Source organism: Pipistrellus kuhlii, unplaced genomic scaffold (genome assembly GCF_014108245.1).
Source record: "Pipistrellus kuhlii isolate mPipKuh1 unplaced genomic scaffold, mPipKuh1.p scaffold_m20_p_2, whole genome shotgun sequence".
NCBI lineage: Eukaryota > Metazoa > Chordata > Mammalia > Chiroptera > Vespertilionidae > Pipistrellus > Pipistrellus kuhlii.
In genome coordinates, this window is record NW_023425515.1 from 98,296,239 (window position 1) to 98,313,801 (window position 17,563).

Genomic DNA, 17,563 nt, shown 5'->3' on the forward strand with positions numbered 1-17,563 from the left:
AAAAAATCAGAAAGAAACAACAATCCTAAATCACTCACTAGATCAGATGGACTTAATTGAAATCTCCAGAACATTTCACCCCAGAGCTATAGAATATAATTTCTCAACAAGTTCACATGGTACGTTATCAAAGATAGATCACATATTGGGACACAAGTAAAATTTCCCCAAATTCAAAAAGATAGAAATCATGTCAAGCATCTTCTCAGACCACAGTGGCATAATATTATAAATCAACTATGATAAAAAACAATTTAAAATATTCAAACACTTGGAGGCTGAATAGCATACTATTAAACATTAATAAGGTTACCAAAGAGATCAAAAAAGACATTTAAAATCCTGAAAACAAATGACAACAAAAATACAAATATCCAATATCTATGGACACAGTGAAAGCAGCCCCAAGAAGGAAGTTCATAGCTCTAGAGGCCTACCTGACAAAATAAGAAAAAAATCATAATAAATTGTCTAACCCTGGAACATAAAGAATTAAAAAGAGAGCAACAAGGAAAGCCCAGAATAAATATGAGGAAGAAAATAAACAACATAGAGACAAAAAAAAAAAAAAAATCAATGAAACAAAGACCTGGTTCTTTGAAAGGATAAACAAGATTGATGAACCTGTAGACTGGCTCATCAAGAATCAAAAAGATAGGACACAAAAAAACAAAATCAGAAATGAAACAGGGAGTAACAACTGACCCCACAGACATACAAAGGATTGTAAATATATACTACAAATAACTCTACTCCAATAAACTGGGCAACCTTGATTAAATGGACATATTTTTAGAAAAATACTAGCTCCCAAACTCAATCAGGAAGGATAAAAAAAAACCTGAATAGGTCAATAACCACTGAAGATATTGAAGCAGTGATAAAAAAACAAACAAATAAAAAAACCACAAAAAAACAAACAACCCCACAAAACAAAACAAAAAAAATCCAGGAAATAAAAGTCCTGGACTGGATGGCTTCACAGGGGAGCTTTACCAAACATTCAAAGAAGAATTAAAACCTATCTGTATGGTTTGAGGCACAGGAAACTGACCACCAAGGAGTTTTAAAGTAAAGTTTATTCCCCAGCAATGAGCAGGACTATTACAGAGGTAGAGAAATCAGAATTGAAGGAGTTGGGAGGGGGGATGGACGAAGCCGGGCTGCCACCTGGACATGGAGGATCAGCAGCACGTGGCTGGTCTGGGGGCCTTTTTAAGGGGAGGATCAGGAGAGGGTTGAACCCAGGGCAGAACAGGAAAGGGTGGGCTCCAGGACACTTTGGCAGGCACTGACTGATGGCTCAATGTCTTGGAGATGTCTCTGTGACAGATGCCAGTAATGTCATAACTCCACCCACCAGTTGGGAGGAGGGAGAACCTTATACTATCCTCTGACTATTCCAAAAATTCAAGATGAAGGCACACTTTCAAACTCTATGAAGCCAGCATTATCCTAGCTTCAAAACCAGATAAAGACACAACAAACAAAGAGAATTACAGGCCAATATCCCTGATAAACATAGATACTAAAATCCTCAACAAAATTTTAGCAAATCGGATCAGCATTACATAAGAAAGATCATACATCATGACCAAGTGGAATTTATTTCAGGGATACAAGGATGGTACAATATCTGAAAACCAATAAACATGATACATCATATAAACAGATTGAGAGACAAAAATCACATAATCATATCGATTGATGCAGAGAATGCATTTGACAAAATACAACACCCTTTTCTGAGAAAAACTCTCAGCAGAGTGGGAATAGATAGATCATACCTCGACATAGTAAAGGCCTTATATGACAAACCTACAGCCAACATTATATTCAGTGGGTAAAAACTAAAACCATTTTCTCTAAGAACAGAAACAAGACAGGGATGCCCACTTTCACCACTCCTTTTTGACATAGTATTGGAAGTGCTAGCCATAGAAATCAGACAAGAAGAAGAAATAAAAGGTATCCAAATTAGAGAAGATATAAAACTTATTATTCACAGATGACATGATATGATACATAGAAAACCCTAAGACTACATAAAAAACTGCTATGCTTAATAAATGAATTCGGTAATGGAGCAGGATACAAAATTAACATCCAGAAATCTATAGCTTTTTTATACACCAATAATGAACTCACAGAAAGAAAAACTAAACAATCAATCCCATTTACCATTGCAAAAAAGCAATTAATTTAGGAATAAATTTAACCAAGGACTTAAAGGACCTGATCTCAGAAAATTATAGGACTCTGTAAAAAAAAAAAAAAAAAAAAAAAAAAAAAAAGACATAAACAAATGGAGGAATATACCATGTTCATGGACTGGTAGAATCAATATCATTAAAATGCTCATACTACCCAAAGCAATCTATAGACTCAATGCAATCCCCATTAAAATGCCAATGGTGTATTTCAAAGATTTAAAACAAACTCTCCAAAAATTCATCTGGAATAAAAAAAAAAAAAGACCCCAAATAGCTGCAGCAATCTTGAAAAAGAACAAAGTTGGAGGGATCACAATACCAGATATCAAGCTATAGTACAAAGTCACTGTTCTCAAAACTGCCTGGTACTGGCATAAGAACAGACAAAAAGACCAATGAAACAATTGAGAGCACAGAAATTGACCCAAGCCATTAAGCTCAATATTTGACAAAAGGAGCTAAGAATATACAATGAAGTCAAGACAGTCTCTTCAATAAATGGTGGGGCCCCTATGTTCATAGCACAACTTACCATAGCTAAGATTTGGAAACAGCCTAAGTGCTCATCAGCAGAGGAGTGGATTAAAAAACCGTGGTACAGCAACACTATGGAATACTATGCTGCTATAAAAAGAAAAGAATTCTTACCATTTGCAATAGCATGGATGGACCTGGAGAGCATTATGCTAAGTGAAATAAGCCAGTCAGAGAAAGATAAATACCACATTATCTCACTCATTTGTTGGAATATAGTGAACAACATAAACAACATTAACAAAAGCAGATCCAGAGACAGAGAAGCATCAGTCAGATGTTCAAACCTCAGAGGGAAGGTAAGGGAGGGTGAGCATAAAAGGGAGAGATCAACCAAAGGAATTATATGCATGTATATAAGCTTAACCAATGGACACAGACACCAGGGGTATTAAGACATGAGTTCGGGGTGTGGGTCAATGGGGTGATAAGACACATATATAGTACCTTAATCAATAAAGAAAAATAAATAAAAATAGACCACCAACTTACACCATATACAAAAGTAAACTCAGAATGGATAAAGGACTTAAATATAAGGCGGGAAACCATTAAAATCTTAGAGGAAGCCATAGGCTGCAAAGTAGCAGACACTTGTCAAAGCTATATCTTTACCAGTATAACTCCTAGGGCAAGGGAAACTAAGGAGAAAATAAACAAATTGGACTACATCAAAATGAAAAGCTTCTGCACAGCAAAGAAACCATCAACAAAACAATAAGAAAACACACTTCATGGGAGAACATACTTCCCAATGTTATATCCAGTAAGTGTTTAATCTCCAAAATTTACAGAGAACTCATATAACTTACCAAATAATGGGTAAAGGACCTAAATAGACACTTTTCAAAAGAGGACATATAGAAACCCAGGACACATATGAAAACACTAGAAGCTCAGTGCAGGAATTTGTAAATGGGTGGGATCTGGCCTACCTGCTCTAATAGGGACTGATTGGGGCGGGCCCACTGGGGGAAGAGCTGAGGGTGGTTAGTGGGCAGGCCTGACCCAGAATCAGGGTTGGAGGAGGCTATTGTGTGTGGGGCTGGCCAAGGAAGGGGCTTCGGGCAGTTGACCAGCTCCGCTCCTGATGGTGGTGGGGAGAGCCTATCTGGGGCAGGGTCTGCCCAGGGTTGGGGACTGTGAGTGGTTGGCCATCTGGCCCTACCTTCTGCTCAAACTCCCAGTTGAACTCATGGTCTAACTCCTGTTTGAGGGGATAATTTGCATATTAGCCTTTTATTATATAGGTTTCTTAAAGTCACTATCATTTGAGAGAAGCAAATCAAAACAACAGTAAGGTACCATCCCACTAGCATCAGAACTTGTCAGAATGGCTATCATCAACAAAGCAACAAAGGGCAAATGCTGGTGAGGATTTGGAGAAAAAGGAACCCTCTTACAGTGCTGGTGAGAATGTAGACTGATGCAGCCACTGTGGAAACCATGGCGTTTTCTCAGAAAATTGAAAATGTAACTTTCTTTTGACCCAGTAATCCCACTTCTACGAATATATCCCAAGAAAACAGAAACATCAGTCAGAAAGGATTATGGACCCCTAGGTTCATAGAAGCACAATTTTAAATAGCTAAGATTTAGAAACACCCTAAGTGCCCATCAGCAGATGAGTGGATTAAAAACCTGTGGTACGTCTACACAATGGAATACTATGCTGCTGTAAAAAAGGAGTTTTTACCATTTGCAACAGAATGGACGGAACTCAAGAACACTATACTAAGCGAAATAAGGCAGTTAGAGAAAGATATAAATATCACATGATCTCACTCGTTTGTGGAATATAATGAACAACATTAACTGATGAACAAAAACAGAACCAGAGTCATAGAAGCATTGAACAGACTGTCCAACCTATGAGGGAAGTTGCGGGGGGTAAAAGATTAAAGGACTTGTATGCATGCAAATGAACATAACCAATGGGCACAGTCAGGGAGTGATGGCATGTGCTGGGGTGAGGGGTTGTCCAGGGAGAGGTCAATGGGGAAAAAGGCATCTTAGATAATACTTTAAACAATAAATTTTTTTAAAAAAAGGTAGATTTTGCTGCCACTGGAAAGCTAGGTACAGATGTTAATATAGAACAGCTGATAAAGAGGCTGAACTTTGCTTTAAAAGAGATCTAGTATTAACAAGAGGTTTAATGCAGGATAAATGAGAACAATGTTGTAAGTTTTTTAGGATAGAGAAGGAATACTAGTATAGTAGTAAGCACTGATAGGAGGCATATGGGAGTCACAGAAAAATCGGGAAAATAATGCTGAAATGCAATGAGGGGCAGCTTTAGAGTTCAGCAAGGAATGTTTCTTATGGGTGATGCACCATGTTAGGAACTTTGTATATGATGTGCTCTTGATTCATTAAATGAACTATGCAAGTTAGATACTACTTTGTTTATAGGTAAGAAAAACTTGCCCTAGACTCTAACAAATAAAAAGGTGTTCAACTTCACTATCTATTAGGGAAATGCAAATCAAAACTACAATGAGATACCACCTCACACTGCAGTTTTTAAGGGCCTAGGGTAAGGAGCAATGACATCAAATCATGAACCCCAGTCCTATTCAACTGACTGGAGATTTTATCCTTCTGTCTTCCCATTATAAATGCAATGGTTCTCAGAGTTCATTAGCATGATCTGGGAAATAGAAATAATGATTTTCAGATGCCACCCAAGACCTGCTGAATAAGCCCCCCATCTGATTCAGAAGCAGGGTCTCATTTGACACACTGATTTAGTGGAATAAAAGGAGAAAAATCAAGCATGATTGAGCCACTATAGTGGGCGCAGTATTAATGTGGTATCAGAGAAGTCCAAAAGGGCTGTGGAATGGAAGTATAATACTAGTAAATCTTCAGGCCAGAGGAGGCCACATTTTGTTTTGTTGTTGGTAATCTATATCAGAGGATATATTTTCCATTGATTTTTAGAGAGTGGAAGGATAGGAGGGAGGGACTGAGGGAAAATGAGAGGGAGGGAGGAAGGAAGGGAAAGAAGAGGGGCAGGAGGGAGAGAAACATTGATGTGAGAGAGACACATTGATTGGTTTTCTCCCACATATGCCCCAACAGGAGAAGGAAAATGCAACCCAGGTACATACTCTTGACTGGGAACTGAACTTGAAATCCTTCTATCCACAGGCTATTATATTAACCACTAAGCACACCAGCCAGGGCAGGTGTCCACTTTTTTTTTTTTTTTTTTTTTTTTTTTTTTTTTTTTTTAATGTTTTCATTGATTTTAGAGAGAGGGGAAGGAAGAGGGAGATATAGAAACATTGATGAGAGAGAAACACCATTGATTGGTTGTCTGCTTCCTGCTTGCCCCTTACTGGGGATGGAGCTCACAACCCAGGCATGTGTCCTGATTGAGAATTGAGCCAGTGACCTCTTGGTTCATGGGTCAGTGCTCTACCACTGAACCACACCGGCCTGGCAGGAGGCCAGATTTTAGGGCCAAAATTAAAATATCTACTAGACTAGCCTCAGTATTAATCCAGATTCATATCAGTTTGTTTTCTTGGTTAACCTTTTTCCTCCAACCTTCATGAAGTGATAACTAGAGGGAGTCCATGGACTTTGCCAGCCATATTTATATTTGATTCAATGTTAAATAAAATAGAAACTACTATTTTCTAAATTTATTTTACCTTTTCCTTTTGTATTTATTTTTTTTTATTTCATTCCACCTTAATTTTAAAAATCTGCAAGTATATCATTATTTTGGGAATTTAAATCTTCAGATGAAACAACGATACAAGGTTTATGTTTGGGGAAGGGGCACATATACTACTTGGTCCCTCACAGCCAGGCACATTGTGTCACCTTGCACTTTTAATTCAGGAGGGATCTGCTTATTGAGAGAAACTCCAGTTTTAGTTTTGATTAATTGTGTTTAGGCATTTTCTTGCATTGATGGATTACTGTTAAGCTTTCGAGGGTAATGTATAAAGAAGGGAGTGTTTGATTGATGCCCCCACCCCTTGTGTTTCCCTCATAAACCCATTCTGCTTCAGTAGGAAAACTGTCTATGGCTCCATCAGGAGTCACTGAGCTTCAACGGCTTTCAGTGTTTCTCAGACTGACTTTTTGCCCTATTGAAAAGTGTTATGGAAACTCTTCATTTTTTTTTTTTAAATCTGGACAAATAGAAATAAAATATGAGAAGTACTTTCTGTGACACCCCACCTCCCACTCCTCTCCCAGATTAGAGTCTACTTTGGAATGATAAAATTGGGAATGGTATTTTTATGGGGTGGAAAACATTAAAGAATTATGATCTGACTTAGATATCATGTTGTTTGCTTTCTAGTTTCATGATTTAGTGAAATGTTTAAAAAGTGGTTACTGTGTAATACTATGCAAATTACTGATGACTTACAGTTTTTATGGTACTATCATTGGAAATTTTGTTCAGGGATAAAATGTTGATTTTATTTATAGGTCCTTGGTCAAGGAGAAGAATGGAGAGGTGGTGATGGAATTAATAGCATTGGAGGAGGCCAAAAAGTAAGATTAATGAAAGAAGTTATGGAACATTATGCCAGTCAGGAGGATCTGATTGTCTTGTTTACTGAATGGTAAGAAAAATAACCTATGCTTTTTAAGTCTACATTAGATTATTTTTAAAAAAGAGTTGAAATTCATATGTGTGGGGGCCTAATGTGGCTAGGATCTCCCTTTTCTGCGTCCCGCACAGAAAGAGAGATGAACAAACCGGTTCTAAGTGGAGGTGCCCAGGGATTGAGAAATAATAGAAATAAAGAGAAAAGACACAGAGTTAGATTTTAAGCTGGGAGCTGGGACGACCGCTGACCTCCTCTGCTGAAGAGACAGACTGATGACCTCCTAAGCCATGCAGCACATCTATTTATACTCCAATCCAACAAGGGGCTTCACAGGAAAACAAGGAGTCTGGGAGAGCCCAGATCCCACCCACTGCTTTCTGCTGGACAAACACAAGCCAGGAACTAAGAACATTTCTGCACTCCCAGGGCGGGAGTGCAATTGACATGATTCTGTCAATATCCCGGGCCCAGTCAGCAACAATTTAAAGAATGTCCAGGTGTCTTCCCATTTGGCCCTCTACACATATTTATAGATTACATATTAAATAATTTTATTCACAAGGAATCATTGTTTTAAAAAGTAGGTTTTACTCATAAAACCATGTTCTGACATAATTATGTAATATGATCAAATCTGATGAGTTACCATAAATATCAATGAGAAAACATAGCATGAGCTAACACTTTTGTGAAATTTATATCTTAAAATAAATTTTCTGAGCTTTTCTATTGAGGAGAGTAACTCAAGGGATTCTGGTCAACCAGGAGAAAATAGATCATGTAAAGTTATAACTGAGAAATAATAAAACCTGTGTTTATTGAAAGAGTAAAGCCTTTTCAATGTGTAAATATTTTTTTATATGTGGTTCTACTTTGCTTCTATTTAATTTTAAGTCTCTTCTGTTTTTCTTTATCTTCCTACATGTTTTTAATAATGTCATCTAGTAATGAGGCACAAGTGTCCACCTTTTTCCACTTTTTCTACCTTTTCAAATTTTTTATGTTTTGGTCATTGATTGTTTATTTGAAACCCCCATGCACTTTCTCCTCTAACTTAGGAAAGTTTCTTAATATCTCTACTACAATTTGAACATCCAAAACCACAAATTATTGCAGATGAAAGTAAGACTAATGCTTTTTATGCAAATATGTAAATAGCAAAGGCATAAATTTTGAGAGGAAAATATATGCAGTGAACTCCTAATGCCATCAACACTTAAAAGTTTTGAAAGGGTCTATATACTTGCATCTCTGAAATTTACCTAATATCTGGTACACAAAAAAAAATAATTCCTGCTTGTAGTTACCTATTCTTGAAACATGAGATGTAGTATAGCTGATGTTAACTTGTATATTGGGAATATTTCTATTATTAAATACTAGAGGCCTGGTGCACGAAATTTGTGCATGGTGGGGGAGGGTGTCCCTCAGCCCAGCCTGCACCCTCTCCAATCTGGGACCCCCCAAGGGATGTCTGACTTGCCTGTTTAGACACTATCCTGGTGGAATTGGTCCTAAAAGGGCAGTTGGACATCCCTTTCACAATACAGGACTCCTGGCTTCCAACCGATCACCTGTCTGCCTGATTGACCCTAATCAATTCTGCCTGCCCGCCTAATCACGCCTTACCCACTCCCCTGCTAACCTGATTGCCTCTAACTGCCCTCCCCTGCAGACCTGCCCCCCCCAACTGCCCTCCCCTGCAGGGGTGAGTCCCCCCCAACTGCCCTCCCCTGCAGGCCCTTGACCTGAATTGAACCTGGGACCTTACAGTCCGCAGACCGACACTCTACCACTGAGCCAAACCGGTTCCGGCCCATTTTTTGATTGGATTATCTTCCTTTTGTTAAGTTGTAAGAGTTCTCTGTAAATTTTGGAGATTAAACCTTTATCTGAAATAGCATTGGAAAATATGTTCTCCCCTGCAGTGGGCTTTCTTGTTCTTTTGTTGATGGTTTCTTTTGCTCTACAGAAGCTTTTTATTTTGATATCCCATTTGTTTATTTGCTCCTGAGTTTCCATTTCCCTAGGAGCTGTACTGTTAAAGATATTGCTATGACATATGTCATTTTGCTGCCAATGGGTTCTTCTAACATTTTATGGTTTCTTGCCTTACATTTAAGCCCATTAGTTTGTTTGAGTTTATGTGTATGGTGTAAGTTGGTGATCTAATTTCATTTTTTTGCATGAATCTTACCCAATATCACAGCACCATTTTTTGAAGAAACTGTCTTGACTTCGTTGTATGCTCTTGCCTCCTTTGTCAAATATTAATTGAGTATAATGGCTTGGGTCTGTTTCTGGGTTTGCTGTTCTGTTCCATTGGTCTATATGTCTATTCTTAAGTCAATACCAGGCAGTTTTGAGAACTGTGGCTTTGTAATAAAGCTTGAAATATGGTATTTTTATCCCTCCATCTTTGTTCTTCCTCAGGATCACTGTAACTATTTGGTGTCTTTTTTTGTATTCCAGATGAATTTGGGGGGGACTTTGTTCTAGGTCTGTGAAATATTCTGTTGGTATTTTGATGGGGACTGCACTGAATCTATTAATTCCTTTGGGTAGTATGGGCATTTTAATTACCAGTATGTTGATTCTACCAGTCTATGAACATGGTAGGTTCTTCCATTTGTTTATGTCTTCCTCTATCTCTTTTTTCAATGTCCTGTAGTTTTCCAGGAACAAGTCTTTTAACTCCTTAGTTAATTTATTCCTAGGTATCTTAGTTTTTTGTTGCAGTTATAAATGGGATTGTTTTTTTCATTCCTCTTTCTGTGAGTTCTTTATTGATGTGTAAAAAAGCCATAGGTTTCTGGGTGTTAATTTTGTATGCTGATGCATTGCCAAATTCATTTATTAAGTCTAAAAAACTTTTGATGAAGTCTTTGGGGTTTTCCATGTACAATATCATGTCATCTGTGAATAAAGACAGTTTTACTTCTTTTCCAATTTGGATGCCTTTGATTTCTTGTTGTCTGATCACTATAGCTAGCTCTTCCAGTACTATATCGAACAGGAGTGGTGAAAATAGGCATCCCTGTCTTGTTTCTGTTTTTAGGGGAAATTATTTTAGCTTTGAGTTTTTGTCAAAAAAGGGTGTTGGATATTTTAAAATGCTTTTTCTGCATTAATTCATATGACTATGTGATTTTTATCTCTCAATTGACTACGTGATGTATCATGATTATTGTTTTGCAAATATTGTACCATCTTGCATCCCCGGGATAAATCCTACTTGTTCATGGGGTGTGATCTTTCTGATATACTGCTGAATCCGATTTGCTAGAATTTTGTTGAGGATTTTGCATCTATTTTCATGAGGGATATTGGACTATGATTCTCTTTTCTCATGTTGTCTTTATCTGATTTTGGAATTAGGGTGATGCTGGCTTCATATAAGGAGCTTGGAATTGTTCCTTCCTATTGAATTTTCTTGAATAGTCTGAGAAGTATAGGTTTTAGTTCTTCATTGAATATTTGGTAAAAGTCCCCTCTGAAGCTGTCTCGCCCTGGGCTTTTGTTTGCTGGAAGCTTTTTGATGACTGCTTCAAGTGCTTCCATAGTTATCAGCAGACTGAGATTTTTAGAATCCTCCTGATTGAATTTTGGAAGGTTGTATTTTTCTAGAAATGTGTCCATTTCCTCCAGGTTGTCTAGTTTATTAGAATAGAGTTTTTCATAGTATTTTTTAACAATCCTTTTTATTCCTATGGGAATTTTGCCTCTTTCATTTCTGATTTTGTTTATTTGGGTCCTCTATTTTTGCTTCTTGGTGAGCCTGACTAGAGATTCTTCAATCTTGTTTATCATTTCAAAGAACCAACTCTTGTTTTCATTGATATTTTTTTTGTCTCTATGTCATTTATCTCTGCTCTTATATATATATTTTTTTGTCTCTATGTCATTTATCTCTGCTCACTTATATTTATTATTTCCTTTCTTCTGCTCACTGTGGGCTTTTCTTGTTGCTCTCTTTCTAATTCTTTAAGTTGTTGAGTTAGATGATTTATTGCAATATTTAATTAATTAATTAATTTATTTATTTGTTTATTTTAGGTAGACCTGTAGAGCTATAAACTTCCTTCTCAGGACTGCTTTCATTGTGTCCCATAGTATTTGCATTGTTGTGTTTTTATTGTCATTAGTCTTGAGCATGTTTTTAATTTCTTCTTTGGTCTCATTGATAAGCCAGTCATTGTTTAATAGCATGCTATTCAGCTTCCAATTGTTTAACTTTTTTGGAATGTTTTTATTGTAGTTTATTTCTTATATTATGCCATTGTGGTCTGAAAAAAAATGCTTGATATGATTTCAATCTTTTTGAAATTGGGGAAACTTTGCTTGTGACCCAATATGTGGTCTATTTTTGAAAATGTCCCATGTGCACTTGAGATGAACATATATTCCATGGCTTTGTGGTGAAATGCTCTGAAGATGTCAATTAGGTCCATTTGTTCTAGCAAGAATTTTAGAATTGCTGTTTCTTTGGTGATTTTTTTGTCTGATGATTTATCCAATGATGTCAGTGGTGTATTAAAGTCCCCTACTATGATTGTATTGTTGTCTATCTCTCCCTTGATATCTTCCAGGAGTTTTTTTATTTTTATTTTTATTTTTTATTTTATTTTTATGTATTTGGGTGCTTCTGCACTGGGTGCATATATGTTTATCAGGGTTAGATCCTCTTGTTGTATCAATCCCTTTATTATTATTGAAGTGATCTTCCTTATTTCTTATTATGGCCTTTACTTTGAGCTCTATTTTGTGAGATATAAGTACTGCTATCCCAGCTTTTTAAATTGTATTTATTTGCATGAAATATATTTTTCCATCCCTTCACTTTTAATCTGTATGAATCCCTTTTTCTGAGATATGTCTCTTGTAGACAGTATATATATGGGTCATGTTTTTTTATCCATTCAACCACTCACTGTCTTTCTTTTGATTGGAGCATTAGTCATTTACATTTAAAGTTATTATTAAAATGTACTTGTTGTAGCAATTTTTATTTTTTGTGTCTGTGTTCCTTGTTTTATTTATTTATTTATTTATTTATTTATTTGTTTGTTTGTTTTACACCAGTTCCTTTAGCATTTCTTGCATTGCTGGGTTAGTAGTGATAAACTCCCTTAGCATTATTTATTTATTTATTTATTTATTTATTTATTTATTTATTTATTTATTTATGTGTGTGTGTGTGTGTGTGTGTGTGTGTGAAGCTCCTTATTTTCCCTTCAATTTTGAATGATAACCTTGCTGGATAGAGAATTCTTGGATTTAGTCCCTTGGTTTGCATCACTTTGTAGACTTCCTTCCATTCTTTTCTGGCCTGGTGTGTTTCTGTTGAGAAATCATTTGATAATCTCATGGGAGTTCCCTTGTATATAACTCTTTGTCTTTCTCTTGTAGCTTTTAAGATTGTCTCTTTGTCCTGAATATTTGCCATCATAATTATGATGTGTCTTGGTGTGGGTCTTTTCGGGTTCATCCTGTTTGGGAATCTCTGAGCTTATGTGACTTTTTTCATTGCCACATTAGGGAAGTTTTCTGACATTATTTCTTCAAATAGTTCTTCTAAACCTTGTTCTTCTTCCTGTTGTTCTGGCACCTCTATTATTTGTATGTTGCTTAGTTTTGTTATGTTTTTGTTTGTTTTTTGTTTGTTTTTTGTCTTTGTTTTAAAAATTATGTGAGTCTTTATATTTTATTTATTTATTATTTTTAAAATATATTTTATTGATTTTTTATAGAGAGGAAGAGAGGGGATAGAGAGCTAGAAACATTGATGAGAGAGAAACCTTGATCAGCTGCCTCCTGCACACCCCTTACCGGGGATGTGTCCACAACCAATCAAACCTGGGATTGAATCTGGGACCTTTCAGTACACAGATCTACACTCTATACACTGAGCCAAACCAGTTTCAGCTGTTGCTTAGTTTTATGTTGTCCCATAGCTCCCTTGGGCACTCCTCCTGTATTTTAATTTTTTTTCCAATTGCAATTCAGTTTGACTGTGTTTTGCTTCCCTGTCTTCTATTAATAGTTTGCTAATTTGGCCCTCCACTTCTTGTCTACTGGTGAAACTTTCCATGGTGTTTTTTATTGCAGCTATATCACTCTTTATTTCTTCTTGATTCTTACATAAGTTGTTGATTTTTTCATCAATTTCCTCTTGACTCTTGCATAAGGTGTTAATTTCCCCCCCCATCCAATTTATGAACTCTATGACCTTTATTCTGAATTCTTTTTTCTGACATATTGCCTGCGTCTGTTTCACTTAGCTTCTTTTTTGGAAATTTCTCCTTTTCTTTCCTTTGGGGGTATCTTTGTTTACCTATTTTTGGCCTCACCAACTGATCTAGATTTGAGGTGTGCAGGAGCTGCTCCTTGGGTGGCAGTGGCTTCTCGGGCTGTGGTTGCTCCTCAGGCAGTCACAGTAGCAGATGCATCTCAGTTGGCAGTGGCTCCTCTGGTGGGTGTTGTTCACAGCAGTGGGTTGTCCTCTGGCTGCTGGGGCAGGCTGCACTTATAACTGCTCTTTATTGGACAGAGGTGGGCTGATTATGAGGTTGCTGCTCCTAAGGTGGGGCTGCTGTTCCTTGTACTCGTGTCCCCTGCTCCTTGGGCTGGGGCCAGCTTCTCACATGGCTGCTGTCCCTGGGACAGGGACAGACTGATCGTGTGGCTCCTGTTCTTTAGATGGGGGCTGGCTGCGTTCTGCTGTTGTTCCTCAGATGGGATGGGCTGCACGTGATGCCACTGCTCCTTGGACAGGGGCAGGTTGCTTGCAAGGCTACTGCTCTTCATATGGGTGCAGGTTGCTCGTGCAGCTGCTTCTCCTTATATGGGGAGTGGATTGTTCGTGCAGTTGCTGCTCCTCACATGGGAGTGAGCTTCTTGTGCTGTTGATGCTCCTTGGACAGAGACAGGTTTCTCACCCAGCTCCTTCTCCTCGGACAGGTGCAGTGTGGATGCTACTCCTCGGACCACTGTGGACTGCACAAGGCTGCTGCACCTTGGTCATGGGTGGTCTGCTTATGCGACTGCTGATCCTTAGATGGTGGGAGGCTGTTTCTGTGGCTGCTGCTCCTCAGATGGGGGTGGGTTGCTCACGCACCTGCTGATCCTTTGATGGGGGCAGGCGGTTCTTGCAGCTGCTGCTCATTGAAAGGGCGCTATCTACTCACACAGCTACTTCTCCTCTGAAGGAGGTGGGCTGCTTGCACAGCTGCTGCTCTTAGGACAGGTGCAGGATGTGGGCTAGGTGCAGCTGCTGCTCCTCAGATGGGGGCCGGCTGTGTGGGACTGCCTTTCCTCAGTTGTGGGTGGGATGCTCAAGTGGCTTCTCTTCCTCAAATTGGACAAGTTGCTCGCATAGTTGCTGTTCCTCAAATGGCGGAACTGGCCACTCACACAGCTGCTGCTCCTTGGACAGGGGCAGGCCACATGAAGCTACTGTTCTTAGGCCTGGGGCAGGTTGCTCACGGGGCTCTACTCCTTGGACAGGAGCAGGCTGCTCCGGTGTCTGCTGTTCTTGTGGTTGCAGTGACCTGGGGCTAAAGTATTGGGCTGGTCAGAGGGGAGCATGCTTCAGAACTCACAGGAGCCTGTGCCCAGGGTGGCAGGAGCCTCATTGGCTGGGATCACAGCCTAGGTAGCAGGTCCCTGACAGGGATGGCTGTAGAATCCCAGGTGTTTAGTGAGGGCACTGTGGGTGAAGTTGAGACTGGGAATCCAGTTACAGCAGCTCTTCCCTTCAAAAAGGCTAGGCCTCTAAAGACAAGGTGGCCTCCCAGTACTGTTTACAATTGTAGTCGAAGCTGTCTAATTAGGCGAACCTGCTTAGCCTTCCCCTGAATGTCCTGCGGGATCTAACTGTGCCTCATTCACACAAACACACACAAACACACACACACACACACACACAGACACACACACACACTCACCTTGACCACACAGTCCTCTTTTACTCCCTTATTCACTCATTCTCTTTCCTCTCTGCCACATTCTTCCTGTCTATAGTTGGGTCTGGGGGGTTATTGACCCATTCGTGGATGCAGTTTTCTCTCCAGTTGTCTGTTATGTGTCTTGCTCTCAAGCCCCTTGGCCAGACAGGATAAAATTCACCTCAACAAGACATAGCACAGAGGGAACTAAGCACAATTGTACTCACAACACCAATAACCCCAATATACGTGACCACCTGGGAAGAGAGTTAGGGCAGAGAAAAGAGTGCACACAAATGCTATCGAAGAGAGGGAAAAGATAAGATATAAAAGGCAAAGGAAGAAAAAAGAGAATGTGTGTGTGTGTGTGTGTGTGTGTGTGTGTGACAGAGAGAGAGAGGAAGAGAGAAAGAGACTACAGAACCAATAGATAAACCAAAAACAATACAAACACCACATACCAAGCAAAGAGGGTTGGAGCAGAATATGTAGAAGCTGAACTTATATATTGAAAGTAAGGTTAAGAATTGGATGAATATGGGAGGACCTCAATTTAGTATTAGGAATTAGAAAGGGAATAAGTGGATGAGAAGGAGGAAAATGAGAGGAAAATCCTATCTAATAAAAGAGTAATATGCAAATTAACCATCACTCCATGACAAAAATGGCAGCCCCATAGCCACAAGATGGCAGAGCCAAATCCTCTCAGCCCCTCCAGAATCCCCTAGGCTCAGGGAGGGCTGCCGCCGAGAGCCTGCAGAGTAAGTGGCCTGATGGAATGCTGCTTAGAGGCCCTCCTCACTGTTTATAAAAAACAAAAGCAAATTCACTCCCTACAGTGGACCCCCTTCCAGCGGCAACAGCCTGGGCTGGGGTCTCAGCTTGGCAGGGGCATGCACCCTCATGGCGCAATGCCCTGCCCGAGGCAGCAGCCTGGGCACCCCCAAAGCGTGATCTCCTGCCAGTGGTGGCAGCCTGGGCTCTCAACTACTGAGTCACACCAGCCAGGCAGTTATGGAGGAATCTTAAATATTTCTTTTTTATTGATTTTTTACAGAGAGGAAGGGAAAGGTATAGAGAGCTAGAAACATTCATGAGAAAGAAACATCGATCAGCCGTCTCCTGAACACTCTCTACTGGGTATGTGCCCCCAACCAAGGTACATGCCCTTGACAGAATCAAACCTGGGACCCTTGTGTCTGCAGGCTGATGCTCATCCACCTAGCCAAACCAGTTGGGGCTGTTAAAGAAAAATCCCTATCTAATAAAAAGGGAATATGCAGGGGAGGGCATTTGGGGGTGACCAGGTTTTCAGGGGAGGGCAGTTGGGGACAATCGGGCTGGCAGGGGAGCAGTTAGGCACACAGGGATCAGGCCTAAACAGGCAATTGGAAATACCCTGTGAGGTCCCAGATTGGAGAAGGTGCAGGTTGGGCTGAGGGATACTCTACCCCCAGTGAATGAATTTTGTGCACCGGGCCTCTAGTAGTAATAATAAATTTACAAAAAAAAAAAAAAAAAAAAAAAAGATTTAAAAAATGGTATAAAAAATTAAAAATAGCAAATAAAAATAGTAATGGAAAAAATAATTTGAAAAGAAATAGAAAATAAAGCAACAAGCAAAATTCAGAAAACAAAGAAGAAAAAAAGGTAAAAGGAAAAAAAAGGGATAATAAAAAAATAAAAGTGAAAAAAGTCAAAGTGTCATTCCTTTGGTTGGCTTATGATCCCAGTTGTCTGAACTGTACTGTTTCTCAATCTGTGTTGCTGAGGCTAAAGATTTCTCTTTATGCTAGTTCCTAGACCTCAGAGAGTATTCAGATTTCTTTGTATTTTTCAAAGTGGGATATGGGTGTGGCTGTATTAGTTGCCTGAATACTGGGAGGGAGGGACTATCTCTTAAGAGAAAATGGCAACTGGGGCTCAGGTATGACTCAGGTATGACCCAGACTTGCTACCACCTCTCCTGGATCACTGCCCACTCTCCCCAGATTCCACAAGTCCACACCTTCAGCCATGGGTAAGTGCCTATATGTGAAAGGTCCTACTAACAAGGTTCACTGAGGAATGGCACAGGTCCCAGAGCGAAGAGGGACTGCATACCTACAAGCTCCTCTCTTGTGGGCACTGCGTGGTCTGGCCATCCCTTCAGGGCTGCCTTTGAGCTCAGATCCAAAATCCAGATTCCAAGGTCCCAAATCCCCTATCTTCCACAGTCCCATGGACCCTTTTGCACATTCAGACTCTGCCTATCCTCAGGGACGTGGCTTGCTGCCCTGTAATTTCT

General features: G+C 39.4%; 1 protein-coding gene across 5 annotated transcripts in view; it reads left to right on the plus strand.

The window, feature by feature from the left end:
• Nucleotides 1–17,563, plus strand: part of PLOD2 (procollagen-lysine,2-oxoglutarate 5-dioxygenase 2) — a 215,285-nt gene that overhangs the window by 82,706 nt on the left and 115,016 nt on the right. For all 5 annotated transcript variants that reach the window (XM_045584113.1, XM_036443746.2, XM_036443745.2 and 2 more), the window contains exon 3: nt 7,206–7,342. In XM_045584113.1, the coding sequence (XP_045440069.1) occupies nt 7,206–7,342 (137 nt within the window). The remainder of the gene's footprint in view (nt 1–7,205; nt 7,343–17,563) is intronic.